The sequence below is a fragment of the Durio zibethinus genome, chromosome 7, assembly GCF_047325235.1.
Source record: "Durio zibethinus cultivar Kanyao isolate XHJ-2024 chromosome 7, ASM4732523v1, whole genome shotgun sequence".
Taxonomy (NCBI): Eukaryota; Viridiplantae; Streptophyta; class Magnoliopsida; order Malvales; family Malvaceae; genus Durio; species Durio zibethinus.
The window spans coordinates 18,353,659-18,373,986 of NC_143168.1; the positions used below are offsets into that span (position 1 = coordinate 18,353,659).

General features: G+C 28.5%; 3 protein-coding genes across 6 annotated transcripts; 2 read left to right on the forward strand and 1 right to left on the reverse strand.

Moving 5' to 3' along the window:
- The first annotated feature begins 1,411 nt into the window (after nt 1-1,411).
- LOC111277760 (protein EXORDIUM-like 2) lies at nt 1,412-2,808 on the forward strand. The gene is made up of 2 exons (XM_022864180.2): nt 1,412-2,256; nt 2,328-2,808. The coding sequence occupies exons 1-2, from the start codon at nt 1,650-1,652 to the stop codon at nt 2,735-2,737; spliced, it is 1,017 nt and encodes a 338-aa protein (XP_022719915.2). The 5' UTR covers nt 1,412-1,649; the 3' UTR covers nt 2,738-2,808.
- A 2,013-nt stretch (nt 2,809-4,821) lies between these two features.
- On the forward strand, nt 4,822-8,785 carry LOC111276907 (THO complex subunit 7A-like). The gene is made up of 3 exons (XM_022862868.2): nt 4,822-4,946; nt 5,619-6,238; nt 8,287-8,785. The coding sequence occupies exons 2-3, from the start codon at nt 5,645-5,647 to the stop codon at nt 8,416-8,418; spliced, it is 726 nt and encodes a 241-aa protein (XP_022718603.2). The 5' UTR covers nt 4,822-4,946; nt 5,619-5,644; the 3' UTR covers nt 8,419-8,785.
- A 5,478-nt stretch (nt 8,786-14,263) lies between these two features.
- On the reverse strand, nt 14,264-16,157 carry LOC111276905 (transcription factor MYB93-like). Of its 4 annotated transcripts, none has more exons than XM_089763734.1 (5): nt 16,019-16,130; nt 15,632-15,904; nt 15,265-15,545; nt 14,757-15,195; nt 14,264-14,577 (listed from the first exon to the last, which is right to left on the reverse strand). In XM_089763734.1, exons 2-5 carry the CDS (start codon nt 15,895-15,897, stop codon nt 14,544-14,546), a joined length of 1,020 nt encoding a protein of 339 aa, XP_089619860.1. In that variant the 5' UTR covers nt 15,898-15,904; nt 16,019-16,130; the 3' UTR covers nt 14,264-14,543. The 4 variants fall into 4 exon arrangements, with proteins under 4 accessions (XP_089619860.1, XP_089619861.1, XP_089619859.1 ...); XM_089763735.1 differs by having other exon boundaries at nt 14,757-15,192; nt 16,019-16,123; XM_089763733.1 differs by having other exon boundaries at nt 14,264-14,573; nt 14,757-15,545; nt 16,019-16,157.
- Nucleotides 16,158-20,328: the final 4,171 nt, after the last annotated feature.

Genomic DNA, 20,328 nt, shown 5'->3' on the forward strand with positions numbered 1-20,328 from the left:
GTTCGTTTCGAATTCGATCTGATTTTATATCTATAAAACTTGAATTTGAGTTGATTTAGACTCAAAATTTTTTTTTCATATCCGAACTCGACCTGACATGATATTACATAAATCATATTCGATCTAACCAAAAATTTAATAGAATATTATTTTTTAATATATATAAAATTAAAAAATATATAAATATATAAATAAAAAATTAAAAATAATTATATATATATATCAGGTTGAGTTAGGTTTGTTTAAAATCTAATCTCGATTTTTTTTATTATTATTCGATTTGATTGACTCGAAATCCGATTTAAAAAAAAAAAATAATCCTATGAGATTGGGTTGGGTTTAATGGGTTGGACTGACAACCTTAAAAAAATAAAAAAATTATCTCTTATGTGAAAACAATGTGATTTATTTTGATTTAAAAAAATGGGTTATTTTCATGATTAACCTAAAAAAAATTCAAAAATTTGAATTTTAAAAATTTTTAATGTGATATCTAAATTATGAGTTAATTAATGTGATACTCATTTTTAATGTAATTAATTTTAAATGATATGTTGTGATTACAAAACTCTCTAAGTACAACACTAGTTAGTAAATTCATAATTCATGTATTATATTAAAGATTTTTAAAATTTAAGTATTATATTAAATATTTTATTATAGCTTAGAGGTCATTCATAATATTAATATAAAAAAATTAGGTAATTCACAATATAAACGATGAATAGTTTATATATATACTATTAATAAAGTGGTTAATTGAATTTGACGTTATTAAAACTGACGATTCATATATTTGTATTATATTTATTTTGTATCAAAACATATAAAACACGAAAATTATCATATTATCATTTGCGTTAATGTGAAACATTTTTTTGTTAAATTTATATGTGATTTTAATTTATCGAAATTTTAAAAATTTTACATATATTTTTTTATCACTTTTGTTATCATATTATATTTAAAATTATCGAATTTAGATGTCATTGAATTAAGATAGTGAAATTAATTCAATTAGTAAATTAATATAAAACTCGAATAAGATCATAATAAATAACTAAATATATATAATTAAAAGATATAAATATTATTTAACATAAATTTTAAATAAATTAATTTTATTTAAAAAATGTTCACATGAAAAAATAACTCAATATTTATTTTATAATTATATAATTTCTTTTTTTTTCAACTTATTTTTTTTTCTTTTACGTGACGAAAAAAACCAATCAAATTACGTCCATATAATTTTAATTAATTTTACACTTTTTTATAAATTTTGTATATGATTAATATTTTAAGAAAACCCACTTTTAGATTTAACATATAATTATATCCATTATGGATCCGTAATGAATGTGTCAAAATCTAATTATATAAATGTTGTTGAGATGAGATGAAATCATATTGATAATCTGTTTTGAGGATGTCTTTCCTTTGGTAACATTGATGCCAGCTTCCTTTGACCAATTCTTACATCTACCTTTGTTTTAAGCACCTCATCCTCCCCTTTGCTCGGAGGATTCATTTCATAGAATTCATTTGTTTTTTCAGTCAAAATTGTCTAACTTTTACCATTCCTAAAATGGATATCAACCTCTTCCAAGGATCAATCAATGATTTGACTCCCTAAAATAGCCTATATCATGCATTGCCTATATATATTTTTCAACACATTCCAAGGCCAAACACAATTTACAACAATGGCATCTTCTTTCTCTCATTCAATTCGCCTCCTCTCTCTTGCCCTCTTCTTGCTCCTCTTATTCACTCCCTCCCTCGGCCAGGTTCACGGCTACGACCCCTTTACGTCGAAGGCGGTAATGACCCATCACGGCGGGCCACTCCTGACCGGATCCCTCAACGTAGCCCTCATTTGGTACGGTAACTGTGGCAGAGTCCAAAAGAGTACTATTAGGAACTTCGTCAAGTCTTTGAACAATGAAGGTGACAGAACCAACCTCCAACCTCAAGTTTCCAGCTGGTGGCAAGTGGTTGAAAGCTACCAATCCGCAGTGCCAGGATCACCCCTTGCAGGACGTCCAAGCCCAAAAATCATTGTGAAGGTGGTGAAACAAGTTACTGATCTTACATATAAGTATGGGAAAATCTTGACTACTTTAGATTATATTCCAAAGCTTGTCCAAGATGCTACTAATGGAGATCCCAACCTCTTTCCCATCATCGTAACCGCAAGAGATGTCACTGTACAAGGACTTTGCACTGGAAAATGTGCTGATCATGGAGTTGTTGGTAAGTTTTCAGTTTCCTTCTTTTTCCTGATAAATTTGATAAGGTCCCCTAAATCTTTCATAAAATCACAGATAGCAATAAGCCATACATCGTAGTTGGGAACCCAGAAACGGAGTGCCCTGGAGCATGCGGATGGCCCTTCCACCAGGCTGACAATGGGCCAAAAGGGATGGTCCTACAACCGCCAAATCTCAATATGGCAGCTGATTCAATGGTAATTGCCTTGGCAACGGCATTGGCTGATACAGTCACCAATCCTCTAAGCACTGGCTTCTACAATGGAATCCAGTTAAATCCAATCGGCCCGGGCTTGGCTTGCCGAGGCATCTTTGGCAGTGGTTCTTTCCCTGGAAACCCTGGCAAGGTCCATATTGACCCCACCACTGGAGGGGCCTTCAATGCTCATGGAAACAAGGGCAGGAAGTTTTTGCTTCCTGCAATTTGGAACCCCAAAACTTCTTCCTGCTGGACTCCCATGTAGAGGGGATTTGCTGATTGAAAAAGCAATATGAAAATTTCTTTGAAATTTGTTTCTTGACCTTTTTTTTTTTTTTTTTTTTTTGCTTTTCATACATGAGTTTTTTGTTTGTACTATTATTCCATAAATCGCGATGTAATTTCTACATCTCATTAATCGAATTAAAATATTATTATGTATTTCATTATTTATTATATTTGTGTTATATATCTAACACAACACCTACTCTTTTTTCTCAAAAAAAAAAAAAAAAACCTATCCTTTTTGGATCGACATGAAATTATTCCCATTATTAAGGGCATTAAAGATATTTTTGGTAACAAAATATTAGAAGAGAGTTAGGCTTTGATCAAATTGATTTGTTTTTTGTGCAATTGCTTGGGGTACATAATTTTTTTAGGTTAAAATTTCCTTTCTCTTAAATTTAATTTATCTCCATCTTTGGTGAAGTTGATGAAATAGTGGAGTTTGTCTCCTCTCCTTAGTCTTTTATTGAAGATAGGAACATGCTCTCTTCTCTTTAAATACTACACCTCAAAAGAAAAGAATGTTGATCTCAGTTATGATTAGACTGTAATCAAATTGTATCAAGTTGATTTAATGTTTAAATTTAATTCAATTTAATTTAAAAATTAAAAAATAAAAATTTGATTTGAATTAAGTGAAGTTTCATTTTCACATTTGAATTGGCTAATAATTTATTCAAGCAATTTAAGTTTGGCGCTAAAAAAGAAAAATATTAATACAGAAATTAAACATTTTATTTTCATCATAGATTTATATATATATATATATATGAAATATATCAAAATATATTTTAAAAAATAAAAGTTTGATTAGATGTATTAATCTTTTAAGTTAAATATTAAAATATTTAAATTTAATTTGACTTGTTATTTTAATAATTCAATAATAATGAGTCAAACTCAAATATTTATTAAATCAAACTTGAATAATTTGATTTGTTTATATCCTAATTGTGATAATAATTTGTTTCATTTCTTTTATACATGTTTTTAGTGTATGTGCTATTAAAAATATATTTATAAAAATTAATTAATTAATTACTAAGTAAACATATAACTATATAGAACAATATTCTTACTTATTTTTACTCCATATTTAGGATTTTTTTATGACGCACAAGTTATGAGGAAAAATGTTTTTCAAAAAATATAATTTGTACATTTGGTTAGAAGTGTTTATGGGTTGAATTGCATTTGGGTTGAGCTCATATTTGGTATTAAATGTTTATATATTTATTTAAACCCAATTCGGTTCGAAAGTTTGAGTTTTAATTTTTTCAAGACTGATCCAAATTAAAAAAATAAATTTTAAATTCAATCATTAAATTTAATTTATATAATAAAAAATTTAAAAAATATTATTAAATTAAATTTAATGAGATTATATTCAATTCACATATATATAAAATAAAATAAAAAAATATATAAAACTTAAAATAAAAATTATATAATAGTAAAAATTAAATTTAATAATATATATAATTTTTATTTTTAATTTATATATATGAATTAATTTATATATAATTCACATATATATAAATAAAAAATTTATATATATGTAATTTGGGTTGAGTCGGATTGGATTTGAATTTTAAATTTTTTGTCCAAGACTCAATCTAAAATTTAAACTTACTTAAAAATTGTGTTTAAACTTATTTAATAAATTTGAATTTTTTTATTTAAATTCTCTCAAAATTTAAATGAATTTTTGGATTTGGATGGAGAGCTTGACTTTTGAACATGTCCATTTTTAGTTAATAAAAAATTTATCCATATTTTTACTCTTTTAATGCGATATATAGTTTTTTTTTTTAACAAAAGAAGTACAGCCTAAAGATATCAATTGCATTAAAATTTGAACTTAAGACATGTTAAATTATTACATAATTATTATTTGTGAACAAAACAAAAATTACCAAAAAAATAGTAAAGGCATAAAAATGGAAAATGAGAAAATAAATAATGGGCTTCAAAATGATATGAGAAATGGCCAAGTTGAAATCCAAAGCATTTAGGAGAAACCCAAAAAAGCCCAGTCCAAAAGCCACATAAGTAGGGCTTTCCCTAGTCCTTGGTCGAAATTTTTGATAGGCAAACACAAACTTTTACATGAACGAGTTACCACTGAGTTACTCAGCTACCAAATCGTCAAGGTTTTGGTTTTCCTCTCGAAACTCTTTGAATTGGTAATCTCTTATTATGTTATTTTCTTATAATTATTTACATTCTTATTTAATTGTCTCAAAGTTTGGACAATTCTTGTTCAGAATATTAATTTCATTTTTTCCCTGAAAAAATATCTAATTTGTTATAATCACCCATTTTTTTTTTTTATGAAATTTAGTTAATTTTTTTCTTTTGATTTTATATTTTTATTGATATATCCTGTTTAGAAATATAGAAAAAGATTGAATCTTGGTAAGGAGAAAAAATCAAAAGAAAGAAAACAAAGGGAACAATGTGCAATTAGGTAAACAGAAATATAATCTGTCGTTTTCTTGTTGGCGAGTTTTTAGTTTAACTGTTTTTTCTGATTCTGAGTGTGTCTGCTATGTTTCAATGTTTGGTTGTTTCAATTTTCATTTTGGTGTCTTGTACGGATGATATTGTGGAGAGTTTAGGATGATATATGTTTCATTATTGTAGTCAAGTCGATTGATGCTCGAGGTTTGTTCAAGGCATACTTTCTTTAGTAAAATGACGTTTCACGATATGCATGGCATTTTATTTGAAGTAATTCATGAACTGATATTGATGCTCGTGATTTGTTCAAGGCATATTTTCTTTTTGTTAAATGACGTTTCACTTCTAGTTATTGCCGATATGTATTTGAAGTAATTCATGAACTGATGTTGCAGGGTTGGGAGAATAATAGGACGTTCAGATGTTGGGGAAAGGAAGGAAAGTGTCTGGTAGGGGAGAGATGGTGACTGCTAATTATGCATTTGGCCCAGCTGAAGATGATATGATTATTAAACACAGGCTTCTGACACGTACCACTACTACTAGAGGTGAGCCTCCATTGAAGAAACTTCAAAGGAAGTTTACCTCATTTGTACTAGAGGTTGAGAAGGATGAACATAACTATAATGATTGTGCAAAACTTTCCAAGGCTTTCTTACAAGAGTTGTCTACTTTTGAGATTCCTTTACTAAAGAGTAAAGCTGTTATTGATGCAAATCTTAGAGAGAAGGAGAATTTCAATGAGTTAAAAGATGAGATAAATAGGCAGATATTGCAGGCACAGACTGACATAGAAGATCTAAAGAAACAACTAGAAGAAAGTAAGATTGAGAGGCAGCACAAGGAGGAGTGTGAGGCAATTAGGAAATTGATTTCTGCACAGCCACCAAGATCAGAGACTCAAAAACGTATAGCAGAGTTAGAGAAAGAGATTGCAGCATTGGAGGCGGAGAATACTGCTGGTTCAAGGTTGCTGGAGCTTCGGAAGAAACAGTTTGCCCTGTTATTGCATGTGGTATGTTAGAATCTGCTTGTAACTTGCATGCATTTGCCTGTGTTCCTGGTCCAATCTTATTGCCTGTGATATGTTAAAGTCTGCGTGACACATTTGGGTTCACTAATGTTTCTTTCTTGTGTGAATATGATCTCTTGAAATCATTCTCTATATATAACACATTCTTTATTTGAATAGCGTTCTCCATATTTAGTTCTCTTTTGAGTTTAAAATATTTCCTAAAATTGCTCATGCAGTTGTGTTGCTGACAGTGATGGATTTTAACATTTAACTTTGATAGGACCATAAGTAACATTCTTTGTAAAAATAAAATCATTATATATTTTTTTACATTATTAACACATTATCTTATCATATTTAATATTTTCAATATTAAAATTAAGTAAAAAAAATCATAAAAGTTATATCTTTTAAATAAAAATAGACTTTAGAATAATAAAGTAGACTTTGATATGATAAATTGAAACCTTCTAATTTTTTAAATGGTATTTTTATATTATAAAAATGAAAAGGTACTTAAGCTAATAATTTTTATTATTTTGGCATGTAATAATTTAAAAATATTGAGCATGCAGGATATAGCAAGAAAAAAATGTTTTAGCTGAAAAAAAGGATCACAATTGGATATTTGTCAATTCGGTATTAGTTATTATGATACTTGTATATATCTACAAGTTTCTAAAAATATAGTAACAACAAACTTATTAATTTTAAATTGAAAATCATTTATAATAAACAAACCTAAGTTAAACAGTGATAATGTTTAGATATAAATAATTTTTTGTTATTATATATCCAATATAGATATAAAGAATAAAGAATAATATAAATGAACACAATGAATTTAGGTTTGAGGGGGTCTAATTAATTTTTATAAAAAGTTCTAAATTATTAAGAAAAATAGTTTATGTATAAAAAAATTTTCAAAATTTTTTGGGGGCCATGGGCTCCAATGAGCATCTGCCATTGTGCTCCTGGTATTCCCTTCTTAAAGTTGATACATATTTACTGCAGTGCCTGGGTTCGTCTAGATTCTGAGTTTTTGTTTGTTTTCTTTTGCACACTAGCTCCTAAATTTTTCCTTGTGGGGTTTAGTAAATTTTCTCACAAGATGGATATGAGAGAGCATGGTTTATCCTTAAGCTGTAAAGATTGGAAAATAGGGATGAAGCCATTAAAAAGTTAGTGGATGGAACTTATATCTGTTCTTTTTTTATCAGCATTTTTTTTTTGGTATGTACAACTTTATTTTTGATGAGATTTTTAACATATTGTTTACTTAATATATTCTTTCAAGGGAAACTTCAGTTATTTGAGTTGGATAAGCAGATTGCCGCTAGAAAAATTCCATATTACCATATGGTGAATATATCTTGGTCTTTCTATTATTCTAAACCATATACCCATATAGTGAATGTATTTTTTCCTTATCACATTATTTTTGAAGAAACTTCAATTATTTGAGCTGGATAAGCAGATTGCCGCTAGAAAAATTCCATATTAACCATATCGTGAATTTAGCTTGGTCTTCCTATTATTCTAACTCCTACATGAAGCTTCTAGGATCTTCTATTGGCATCAAGCACTAATTTTTTGCTGTTCTCAAACAGCAATTCACCGCTACAGGTGCCCGCATTCCTTAATGACTTGTGCGGATATAATTTGGAATAAGATTGCTCCAATATGCTTTATTATGATCTTTTCTAACATATACTCCCCAAATCAACCATATCACCATATTTTAGATTGCAATTTAAATTGAATGGTACCATCTTAAAATTCTGAAACTGAGTATTGTTCATGTTTGGTGATTGTGCTTCATTAGTTTGAGAGGTATTTGTCAGCATTTGTATCTGTTGACCTTTCTTTGGATTCTGTTAGCCTCTATTAAGTGCCATTCTGTGTTGTCATTTTGGGAATTGTGTTTTCCATGATAGTGGATAAATTGGTAGAATGATGGATCTGCAGTTTGCTAAACCACTTAAAGGACTGTTTGTATGATGTGTTAATAATTAAAATTTGACTGTGTTACATCAACTTTCATGCAGGTGGATGAGTTACAAAATACCATTGAGGAAGAACAAAAGAGTTTGATTGAGGAGATGAGAATGGTGACTGAAGAACAGAAGAGTGGAATGGAAGATGCCAGTGGAGGCTCAGAAGCCATGGCTGTTGATTAGCTGGGTGCTGCATATACGTTTTGCAGTTGTACGGTCAGAGGTGAAGCCAGAAATATGAGAAAGGAGGGGCCAAATAGTAATTTTACTAGGAAAGTGGGGACCAAGTATTATTTTTGGTGTGATGAGGTATTCTGCTACAATGGTGGTGTGATAAGGCATTCTGCTACAATGGTGTAAAAAATATCTTTTTGAAGGGGGGCGGGGGAAGTTGTGGCACTAGCTGCGCCTCTGTGTAAGGCTGTTTACTTCTAAATCATAATCTGTTTCCGTTCATGCAAATATTTGAGTTCAATGTCGTGGAACATAAAAAATATTCTTTAACTGTTGTTTGTGATATATTCTGATAATAGTTTTTATTTTCTTACGATATTTGATGCATATGGTACCATATGATTCGATTAACTACAAAATATATACATATTTATATAGACAAATGATTTTATTATGAATTAGTAGCACATTTATTGATGCATTAAGTGAATTGATGCACGGGTGTGTATATGTTTATGTATATTTCGATATGCTTAGTAATGAATTTAGATCATATTTAATTAAAATTTAATCAGAACTAATTACCTAAAAATGCAATTTTAATAATTTTTCCCAAAAAAAACTTATAAACGTATTCTCTAAATATTTTAAATTTAAACAATATGAAAATTTTAGACTTTTAGTTGATAATTTGACAGTAAAAATACAAGAAAATTTTATTTAAAAATATTTAATATTAAAGAACATGTTAGAGAGCTTGAAATATAATGATATTTTTTATTTGTCATATAATCACTTAATCCTATTAATATGTATAATATTTTTATTTTTATTTATTTTACATGTATATATTTATATATATTATTTATAATTAATTTTAAAATTTATCATATCTCGATTCTCAAAAATAAGAGACTTAGGATATTTATTTCGATTTAACAACTATGATAATGATTTACAATTAACTATGGATACGGAGGGTGGCCTACACCTCTTCTTAGGTGACACTACTAATCTAGATTTAACAACTATGATAATGATTTACATTAATTAACAAGGGATGAGGAGAGGTGGCCTCCACCGCTTCTTACGTGATACTACTTTGTTACTTAGTTTATCAATGTATTAATGTCGAGAATAATTTTTGAATTATAATTAGTAAAATATTTAATATGATATTTGAATTTAAAATTTTTTTAATGTGATATTTAAATTATGAATCTGTTAATTAATATAATATTTAGAGAATTATTTATTTGTCATTTGTATTATTTAAAATTAATAACGTTAAAGATGAATATCATATTATTTAATAAATTTATAATTTAGATATTATATTAAAAATTTTTAAAATTCAATTATCACATTCAATATTTCACTATAATTCAAAATCATTCCTAACATTAAATCTTTATCAATTTTCCTCTTGATATTATAGTTCTTGTTTAAACAAAACTAATGGAAGTAGTTATTTAAAATTGGTTTCTTTTTTAAAATCCATGTGCCCTTAGTATTATGGTCTTGTTTAAACAAAATTAATGAAAGTAGTTTCCTTAAATTTGGTTTATTTTTTGAAATCTATGTGCTCAGTTGTATAGGAACTGAAAATTCTGTGGCCTCTTTATCTGGTTGCATCAGAAATTCTTGTATTCTCATTTTCTTTGGTTATGAAGTGCCTTGTTTAACTTTTTGGAATAATGAGCTGGAACCATGTTCTATCTTAGGAACAATCTCTGTTTGAATTCTTATTTGTGAATGACAATGAAATGAAAAATGTTGGAAGCAAAAAGATCAATAATGTTACATTATTCAGTGCATGTTTGATGGTCTTCACATTTCTTCAGCTGCAGTGAAATAAAATATATTGGAGCTTGGATGCCAAAAGCATGGATTAGTAGTGGTTTTAACGTGACAGTCTGATAATTCTTTGTAAGTTCTGAAAGTTTTGCGGTGGATGTTTACAGTTGAATTAAGCATGCAGCAGCTAATTTTCAGTTCAGATTGTATCAATTGTCACCTTTTTTGTATGATATTGATATCAAAGCAAACACTAATGCTAGTCTTAGATTTCATCCTTGAAGATTTTGAGTACATCTCTATTTTTTGCGGTTGCTTCTCCCGGTCAGTCATGGTGAAGACATAAAAGATTCAATGCAATACGAGGAGCAAGATTCAAGTTCCATAAGAGGACCGGAAACTCTCTGTCATCTTTGTCCTATTTGATCTAGTCAATAGCAGTTTTGAGCTCTTTTCCTGGTGATGTAAAGCTTCCCATCGACTTCTAGAAAATTTCTTCAGATGTTGCAGTATTGGTGCTTACATTTATATATATCCAAAATATATATAAGCTTAAGATCTATTCCTGCTTAGCTGGCCTACTATATTTAAGTTGTGGGTGGACTTAGCTTGATCCAATTAGTTCCTTTCCTAAGTTTAGAACAATAGTAATCACTGTTTTATGTTTGTCTTATCCTCTCTTAACCTTGAATCTATGATGGAAACATCATAATCAATCCTGACTCTTTAGAATAATCACTGATTAAAGAAGTTTCCTACCTAATTAAGCCGGCTGGTCCGTTCGTTCATCTGTTTTCTACATTTCCCTTTTCACCTTCGGAGCCTTAATCATCTTTAGGGTTAGTTTAGCATTACTGTTGTGGTTGAAAAATTTTAAATTGGGAAAACTGTGTTAGAAAATTTAAGTGTTTAATATTATTGTGAAAAAATACTGTGTGTAGATAAAGTATATAAAAATATATGAATAGAATGATAAAATATTAAAAAAATAAGAAAAATATAGTTATTTTCTATCCCAAACATTTTTTTCTATCATAAAAGCACTTCCTGAATAGTTTTCTGATTTGAGTTTAAAAACTATCTTTTAGATTGAAAAATTATAAATTTTGATTGTTTAGCATTAAAGTTGGATTAACAATAGCTTTTGAATGCAAAAATTAATTTCAACATAAATAATAAACTAGCCCTTAGTCCATACTAAAGCATATATGCACTTGGGAGAAGATATATATTGCTGTCGTTGTGACTATTATCATAGCCTAGATTTGAATTCTCTAATTATTGTGTGTCTGCAAATATATATATATATATATATATATATATGTGTGTGTGTGTCAATATGTCACAGATCTAAAAAAAAATCTTGAATCCCACATTGAACATAATAGGAGGGTTATTAGGATATAAAAGGGTTCACACCACCTCTGCCTTGTGAGGCATTTTTTGTAGGACAAAACCGTGAGGTCAGGGGGGTCAGAACGGACAATATCTCACAAGAGTGTGAATCCTGACAGTCAGGTTGATCCGAGACCCCGGAAGGGTGAATGCCCAGGTCCCGGAGCCGTGTGAGTCGGAGCTTAAGTCTCGACCCGTGACAAGTAGTATCAGAGTGAGCCCTAAACCGTTCGATCCACACCAAGCGCCTCGAGAGAGGTAGACAGGGTGACTAGCCTCCATGACGAGGGCGTCACGATGTTAGGTGGAGGAGAATGTCACGGACCTAAGAAAGAGTCTTGAATCTCACATCGAACATGTCACGGACCTAAGGAAGAGTCCTGAATTTCACATTGAACATAATAAAAGGATCACTGAGGTATAAAAAGGTTCACACCACCTCTGTCTTGTGAGACACCTTTTGTAGGATAAAATCGTGAGGTCAGAAGGACCAGGGTTCACACCACCTCTACCTTGTGAGACACTTTTTGTAGGACAAAATCGTGAGGTCAGAAGGCTCAGAGCGGATAATACCTCATAAAAGTGTGAACCGTGACAGTCAGGCTGATCCGAGATGTCGAAAAGGTGAATGTCTGGGTCCCAGAGTCACGCGAGTCGGAGCTTAAGTCTCGACCCGTGACAAATAGACATTTAAAACAAAATTTTGTCAATGAATTAGTTCTTTCCATGGATGTCCCACCAAGTTTTCAACTTTCGAAATTGTTTCTTTCCTTTCTTTTTGGATGAAATATAGATATTTAGCCAAAAAAAAAAAAAAGGATATGTTAAATACCTCGTTTAAACAAAGCCTAAGGTTTAAAGAGAAATCTAAATTGGATTTCAACTTCTAGCAACGTATCTAGATAGTTGTTTGGTCTATTAATAAAATATTAGATTTTTAAGTTTAATGATCATGATTCAAATTCTTATAATCTCAAAATCTATTCCTTAAAAGTTGGACAAATCATAAAGGGTCGGGACCAGCCACAACTAAGGCCTAGCTTGGAAAGGTCAATCCAACATGATGATCAGCCACACCGTCTAATGTCAAGATTCTCAGGAATAGGCTCATATCCTCATAAAATGTAGCAAATTCCTTTTTTTTTTTTTTTCCAAGTTCTTTTATTCACATAATGAGGTTACACACTCCTGATCGTATTACCAGAAAGAAAAATATTTTTTTGTATACAAGGGGAATTCATTAGATTGGTTTTGGATCCCTTACAAAAACTATTTCTTTCCTTTCTTTTTTTTTTATATGAAATTCATTGAATCTTAAGTTATATAACAATAGTTTTCTTTTCTCCCATAATAAATATAATTTCTTTTCAAAAGTATATAGTAATGCAAATAATGTTTTTTTTTTTTTACAAAAATGTGCATAATATATATATATATATATATATATATTGTGAAAGGAATTTACAAATATAAAAATTTAACAGAAGAAACCTAAAAATATTGCTGAACTATATTTTTCAACATAAAATTTTGTGATTTAGCCCTGTGAAGTAACAATCAACATATTTGGCAAGGTAGGTAAGGTTTGTTTTTTAAAGGTCAAATAGGATACCTACTATATATCAAGTCCCTTCCTGGACGAGGTTAGCTTGTGAATAGGGTTTTCCCGCAAACCTTCTTATACTCTTGTTTAAAAAATAAAAAATAAAAAATAAAAAAATATTTATTTTTTTATAGATAAAAATTTAGTTAAAGAGAAATTACTCTTCAAGACATACCATAAATTTCAATGAGGATTTACATTAAATTTATAGATCATTCATAAAAAAAAAAATACTGACAACAAGAATCGAATTTAAATCTTACAAGTTTACTAAGTTAATCAAGTTATTGGCAAAAACTGCATTTATTATTGTGCTTATTTTCATCTTTCCCTTCTATCTTAAGGCAAATAAAGATACAATTAAAGTTGAGTTTGAAATTACTAAAGCCTTCATAATATATAGCAACATTTTTTCAACAACTGTAAACAACAGATGACAACTTATTGATGACCCTCTCTTACTGCAACACACTTCCTTATTATTCTAGAAAATAACAAATTAAATGAGAGATAGAAAGAGACAGTTAGGTATTTGGATGGCTTGCCTTTAGAGCTTTGCATCAATAATCAATTTGCTTCTATTAAGTGGAAATAGTCTCACCTAATGAGTAACAAATAGTCTTGACTTTTTATCATGAGGCAGATGTAACCATCTATTAGTTTAGCAACATTGCTTTTATCATTATTTTGTTTGGACTTGCTTTTTGGAATATATTAATATATATTTTATTTCAAATAGGGTCATTGTTCATCATCATCTTCATTGATACAAGTTTGACATGAATTTGTCCCCTTTGTACATCCAAATCCAATATTGTCAAACCCCTTTTCTAATTCAACAAAAAATAGGTCTTTTTCAGTACTCATCAATTTCGTGTCCAACCCTATCTACAACTAACTTGTTTTATATTCATCCACTGCTTTTCACCGTCTCCTCTTTTTCTTTCTGTGATTGACGAATCCAAAAATGAAAATGTGCATAATTCACCACATAAATTCAACAGTTGCGTGATATCTATTGATAGAGTGTTCAACTCTTAATCTATAGTTATTGTGGAAATTTAATTAAACAAATTGAAATACACCAAGAACTGAAATAGTTAAGAAACAAGAAGTCTTTCTGAAAATATATATAGAGAAAAAAAAATCAGAGGTGGGTATTACACAGAATATGAAATAAGTATGTTTTTTCTTTAGACAATGGCACCTGGCCTGTATTTGTTTATTCTTTCTATTTGAATCTAGTGAAAAACCAATTCTTAACTGAGAAATAGCTGGATCTGTCTACAAATTATTAAACCAAACTCTTGATATATTCAATCCCAAAAGCTCCATTTAACTAAGAGATAGGCCATGACTGTGATGATGCCTGGCTGCAAATCAAGAAAAATGAATTATAAATAAATGAACAAAGTGTTTATTCAGCAGTGGTTTTTTTTTAATAATGGCAAAAAAAGAGAATAGAAAATGAGGTAAGCAGTGCATTAGTTTAGTCCACAAGACAAATAGACTAATATTAAAATATAATTGAAAGAGAAATTTTTGTACTTACTCTATAATATCTCTCCAGTAAGAGTCACTTGCTTCATCATCCATAAGATCTCCCCAAGCTTCAAAGGTGGTTGAAGTAGATGAAAGGTTAGAGATATCCTTTTGGTTAAAATTCTTGTTTTCAGTTTGATAAACAGTGGCGGGAAGACGTTCGGGTGAGGCTGGAGCTAATGCTGGAAGCTGAAGTGGAGTTGAAGTTGGATTAATAGAAGGAGATGAAGAGGAAGAAGCAAATTGATCATTGTTGGTGGAACAGATTTTTGAGTCTTTCATTGGCTGATGATATTCACTGAACTGTGGTTGGTGTTGAGATGCTTCCAAGTTGAGAAAACTTGACTGTAATTGAGTAAGTTCATGTGGAGCAAAACCAAATGGGAGATTACTATTCCCTTCAAGCTGAGATTCATATAGCTGATGGTTTCCCCGGAAAGTTGGTCCTGCTAGAAGATTCATTATTACTTCTATAGTTGGAGGAGTACAACATCTACTACTACTAGTACTACTTGTACCTAAAACTTGAAGTATGTTATGCATCAATTGGATTTTGGCAAGCTGTGCAGCATCTGACTGCAATCTGAGAGCATTGTCTAAAGGATTATTGATCAGGTTACTAAAGTTGACAGCAGCAAGCAGCTGTGGCAGGTTAGCTAGAATGTTGAGATCAGTTCTTGGCCTGTGAGTCACTGGATCAATTCCCATTTGGAGAAGCTTCTTCTTGAGATGGGTGTTCCAGAAATTTTTAATTTCATTATCTGTTCTTCCAGAGAGATGGGTTGCTATTGCAGACCACCTGCCAAGTTAAAACATATTATTATTAGCCAAGGGGCTGTGGTTTAGCTATTTGGCTTTTAAAGAAGAAAGTAAAAGAGAGTTTACTTATTGCCAAGAACTGCATGAAGATTGATAATAGTTTGCTCTTCTTCCTCCGAAAACTTTCCTCTCTTGATATCAGGCCTGAGATAATTTGTCCATCTAAGCCTGCAACTTTTGCCACACCTGTTTAATCCAGATAGCTTTGGAAGTGATCTCCAACTTCCATGCCCATGTTTCTGAATGTAATCGACAAGAATATGGTCTTCCTCTGGCGTCCAAGGCCCTTTTTTCAGGCCATTTTCATCACGGCGAGGCGATCTCCCCATCATCCGATTGCTGAAACAACAAAACCAGCATATGATAATGAGAAAGTTATTAATCTCACTTTGTTACACTAGCTACTACAATAATTCAAGCAACAAATAGAAGGATTAAATAAAGGCTTGAAACCTTTGATTGGATTATGGGAAAAGAGCCGAAGAAAGATAGGATATAGTTGGCGTTGGAAATGTGACTGAATGTGAGCTTCTTTATATAGTGTGTGGATTGATGTTTTAGAAATTAAAGGACAAAAAAAGCTTAGGATAGGATAGAAGTATTTGCCCTGTGAGAATATGTCATCTTGAACTGACATGTTTTTCATGGTATTATAAAAGAAAATTACTATGGTATGCTTGTCTACAAAGTTGAATTGTTTAATAATAAAGTTTTTTTTTTTTTTTTTTTTTGCTAAAGGGTAAAAAAACCCTTAAGTGTATCATCTAGGTTCTTTTTCTCTTTTTTTTTTTTTTTTTTTTATTGCAATCAATTCTTTTAACATTTATTTACATCTAATTAAATTTTTATTTAATTAAAAAATTATCATTAATTTTTTTACAAATTAACATAAAATTTTATGTGATATCAATAAAATGAATTAAAATTTATCATATGATGTAATTATTATATTTAAAAATTAAAACAAAAGACTTTTTTTTTTCATTTTTTTAAGTTGTTTTTCTCTTTCTAAAATCCTCTAAGAGTTTAATTTATAGTTTATGAGTTAATTGATTAAACTTTATCACATGATTGAATTCTGTTCATTTTAAATTAAACCGGAAAAAAAATTAATGGCTTAATTAATTATAATAAAATATTAAAAATTTAAATGATTATTGAATTATTATTTAGAGATATTTTTAATCTTTTAACCAATTTTTTCCCATAAATAAGGAAAAAAATGCCTATGGTTTAAATTATTAATTAAGTTCACATCATTGACCGGATATTCCTAAATCAAATTAAGGTTCATGGCGGCCTTTTATTAAATAAATCCTCATATTTGTAGGCTTTATATGCATTTATAATTGTTTAAACATGTTGGGTAACCAAAAGGTGTATTTAAAACTTTTTATTAAATATGTGTTGGGATTTGATTCTAATTTCAAAAGGAATGGTGGACCATACCAGATATCATAAACACAAATCAAATGGCTTGCCTATTTTACTTTAATTATTTATTGATTGTTATATGGTCCGAAGGACTATGCTAACAGTCATGTGATTTATGGTATTTTAGTTTCGGTTATTAAGATTTTTTTGACAAATTCAAATATAAAAAATCCAAAAAACTGTCAATCAGAGGTATTAAATCATATTTATCGTTGAATTTCAGATTGTTTACATGTATTGTAGTTATTTTTGTCTTTTCACATCAGATTTGCGCAATTTAACATCTTATAAATTATTTATAATCGGAAAAGATTTGACATTTTGTCATGATTTTGAACTAATTCATTAATTTATAAATTAATATTTCAAATATTATATTAAATATTTTATTATAATTTAAAAATTATTAATAATATATCCAAAATAAAATAAAAACAATAATTTAAATAAAAAATCGTATATTTTGAAGGGTATTATGGGAATTAAAATTATAATAATTGGTACCCAAATTTCAACCCTATTTTACATGTCATTCCCTTGTTGAACAAGGCAAATGGAGACTTTGCCAGCTTTAATTTCTGTGTGCTTTACGCCAAGAAAGAAACATCGGCAACTAAATTACACCAATTTTAAGAGCAGGTTTTACACGTGGCAGTCAACCAATGTATCATTGCCTAAATTCTCAATATAGAAGAAACCTCCTTAAAAATCACAACTTAATCTTTTTTTAATTAATTTAAATTAATTTATTAATTATTATTATTATTTGGTGTTCGTAACTAAGAAAAAAATGCACGCAAAAGGAAAAAACTAATTCAGTCTTTACACTGGACCTATGAAACAATAACGATTGATTTAACATTTTTATTATTATATATTAATTATTATTTGAAGAGTTCGTTTCTGATATATTAATAATGAAATATTTTAATTTTTAATTTAAAAGATTGACAAATATTTTATTTTTTAATATATTTAAATAATATGTGTCATTTTATTAATTTTGTTTGTGAAATCTAATTGATGAGATAATTTCTCTTATTTTAATTTGAATATGTTATTATGTATTTATAAATTTAACTTATACATTATGTTGACTATATTTAATATCAAGTGGAGAAAAATAGTCAAAACAATTTGGCTTTGATTTTTTTTTTTTTTTTTGAGATTTCATTGGAAAACATTAGTTAATAATTAATGACTATACGTGAAAAAGTCCCAAGGTATTAAATCCATATTAAGTCCATCAATTTGGTGAACTAAAACATTTAATAATCTTATTATAAAAAAAACATTTATTGATCTTTGGTACTTCCTATTCATTAAAAGCAAAAAATTATAGAAGGGAAATGATGATAAATTAAAAAATAAAATGTTCTAAATAATTTGAATTAGACATATAAAATTTACATTATTTACACATATATTATTATTATTATTATTATTATTATTATTATTTTTGGATTTCGGATAATTTAATCTAACCTTAATCAAATCTTCTCTTCATCTAAAATTACCATGATTTTAATAAGTGTCATGTTTTTAGAGGAAATGTACATATATATATTTATTTATATTTATGAAAAATAATATATAATTACAAGTTGATTTTCAACGATTTTCAACATGGAAAACTCCAAAAGCGTTTGAACTTTCCTTTATTCTTATTCAGTAATTTATAATTAATTGTGGTTGTTTTAATGGTTACCATTAATTGTTAGAGAATGGTTAAAATGTTTATAATTTGTTAATAAAGTGTTGAATTTTTAATTTAAGTAATTTCAATTATCCAACAAAAATAAAAATATTTGACATACCAAATATTTACAAGAATTAAAATAAATGTTTATAAATTTATTATTTATTATGTTTGTGCCATTTCTATCTAGTCGAATGGTAGAAAATAGAAGAAAAAAGCATTATTCTAGTTTATAAAATAATTTGTCGTATTATTTGATCATTTAAGCATATATCGGAAGCTATCTATTTTTAACCATAAAATATTGGAGTAATTTAGAAGCTCATACCAAATAATAAGCCGACAGCTTTTGGCTACCCAAATCATACACTGAAGAGTAGAAGATTGACACTCAAAAGAGAGAAATTAGTTTATTACCTCCTTTGACAAGTAATCATACGAAGATGAAGAAGAAGAAGAAAATGAAGGATTTCTTATGTTATCATCTTGCTTAGGAGAAGAAAAAAAGGGCAAAGGATGTATGTTTTGGTTAATATATAGTTCAAATTAAAACCAAACCCTTTTGCTTAATTAAATCATTTCCGAATCCAGAGCTTAGAATGATTGATTTATATAATCATTTTAAAAAAGTAACATCGAGTAAATTTAATATTTAAATTTCAATACTTAAATTTTGTTTTATTTCTAAACTGAGATAGCTTTTATAAAAAAAAAATAATAATAATTCCCAACTAAAGTCCACAATGTTAGGTTGCAATTTTGTTTTGTTAATTGCAACAAAAAGATGGATGATGATCTATTGAATGAAGAGCTTTGAATTTTTGAACTTCTTTATTTATTTCTTATATTTATTAAAGCTTTACTAAACTTTCAGTGAATCTTATTATATCTTTTTCTTAATTTTTTTTCATTTAATTTCTACTGTTATGTTCTCATGCATGACCAAAGTTATCATCAATAGTATCAATTTGTGCAATCATGTGATCAAAATTGACTGGATACTGTCGATTATAATATAAGCAACTAACATTAATTTGTAATCTGTAGGCACAATTTGGTTGGCAAATTGGGCTAAATTTATAAGTAATTAATATTTCAAGGCGGCTATAAATTTTCGTTAAATTGATAATTTACATGTACCTTATAATCTCGTATATCTAGTAATTTTAATTGTAATTATCTCATTCTCACATGAGAATACATTCGATATTATTCCAACAAGAGACTAGAGATGGCAATTACGATGCAGTTGGGTCAAATTCGGGATGGATAGTTTTAGATTCGGATCATAAAATTTCAAGTATTTTTTCATTTGGATTAACTGTATATAATTTGAGACAAATATATATATATATATATATATAAAGAATGATATGCTTATATCAATATAAATGTTACTTTTTTTCTTATTCTTAGATCAAAATAATTAAGTGTAAGTATTATAAATTTAATTTTGATCAAATGATCGAAAAAAAAGTGTAACATTTACACTCATATAAATGTATCTTTTATATATATATATATATATATATATATATATATCAAAGATAATATGAAATAGAACATGAAATTTAATTCAATTTGTTCATGTTATCATTTTTAATAAGTAAAATTTAATATATTTAGATTC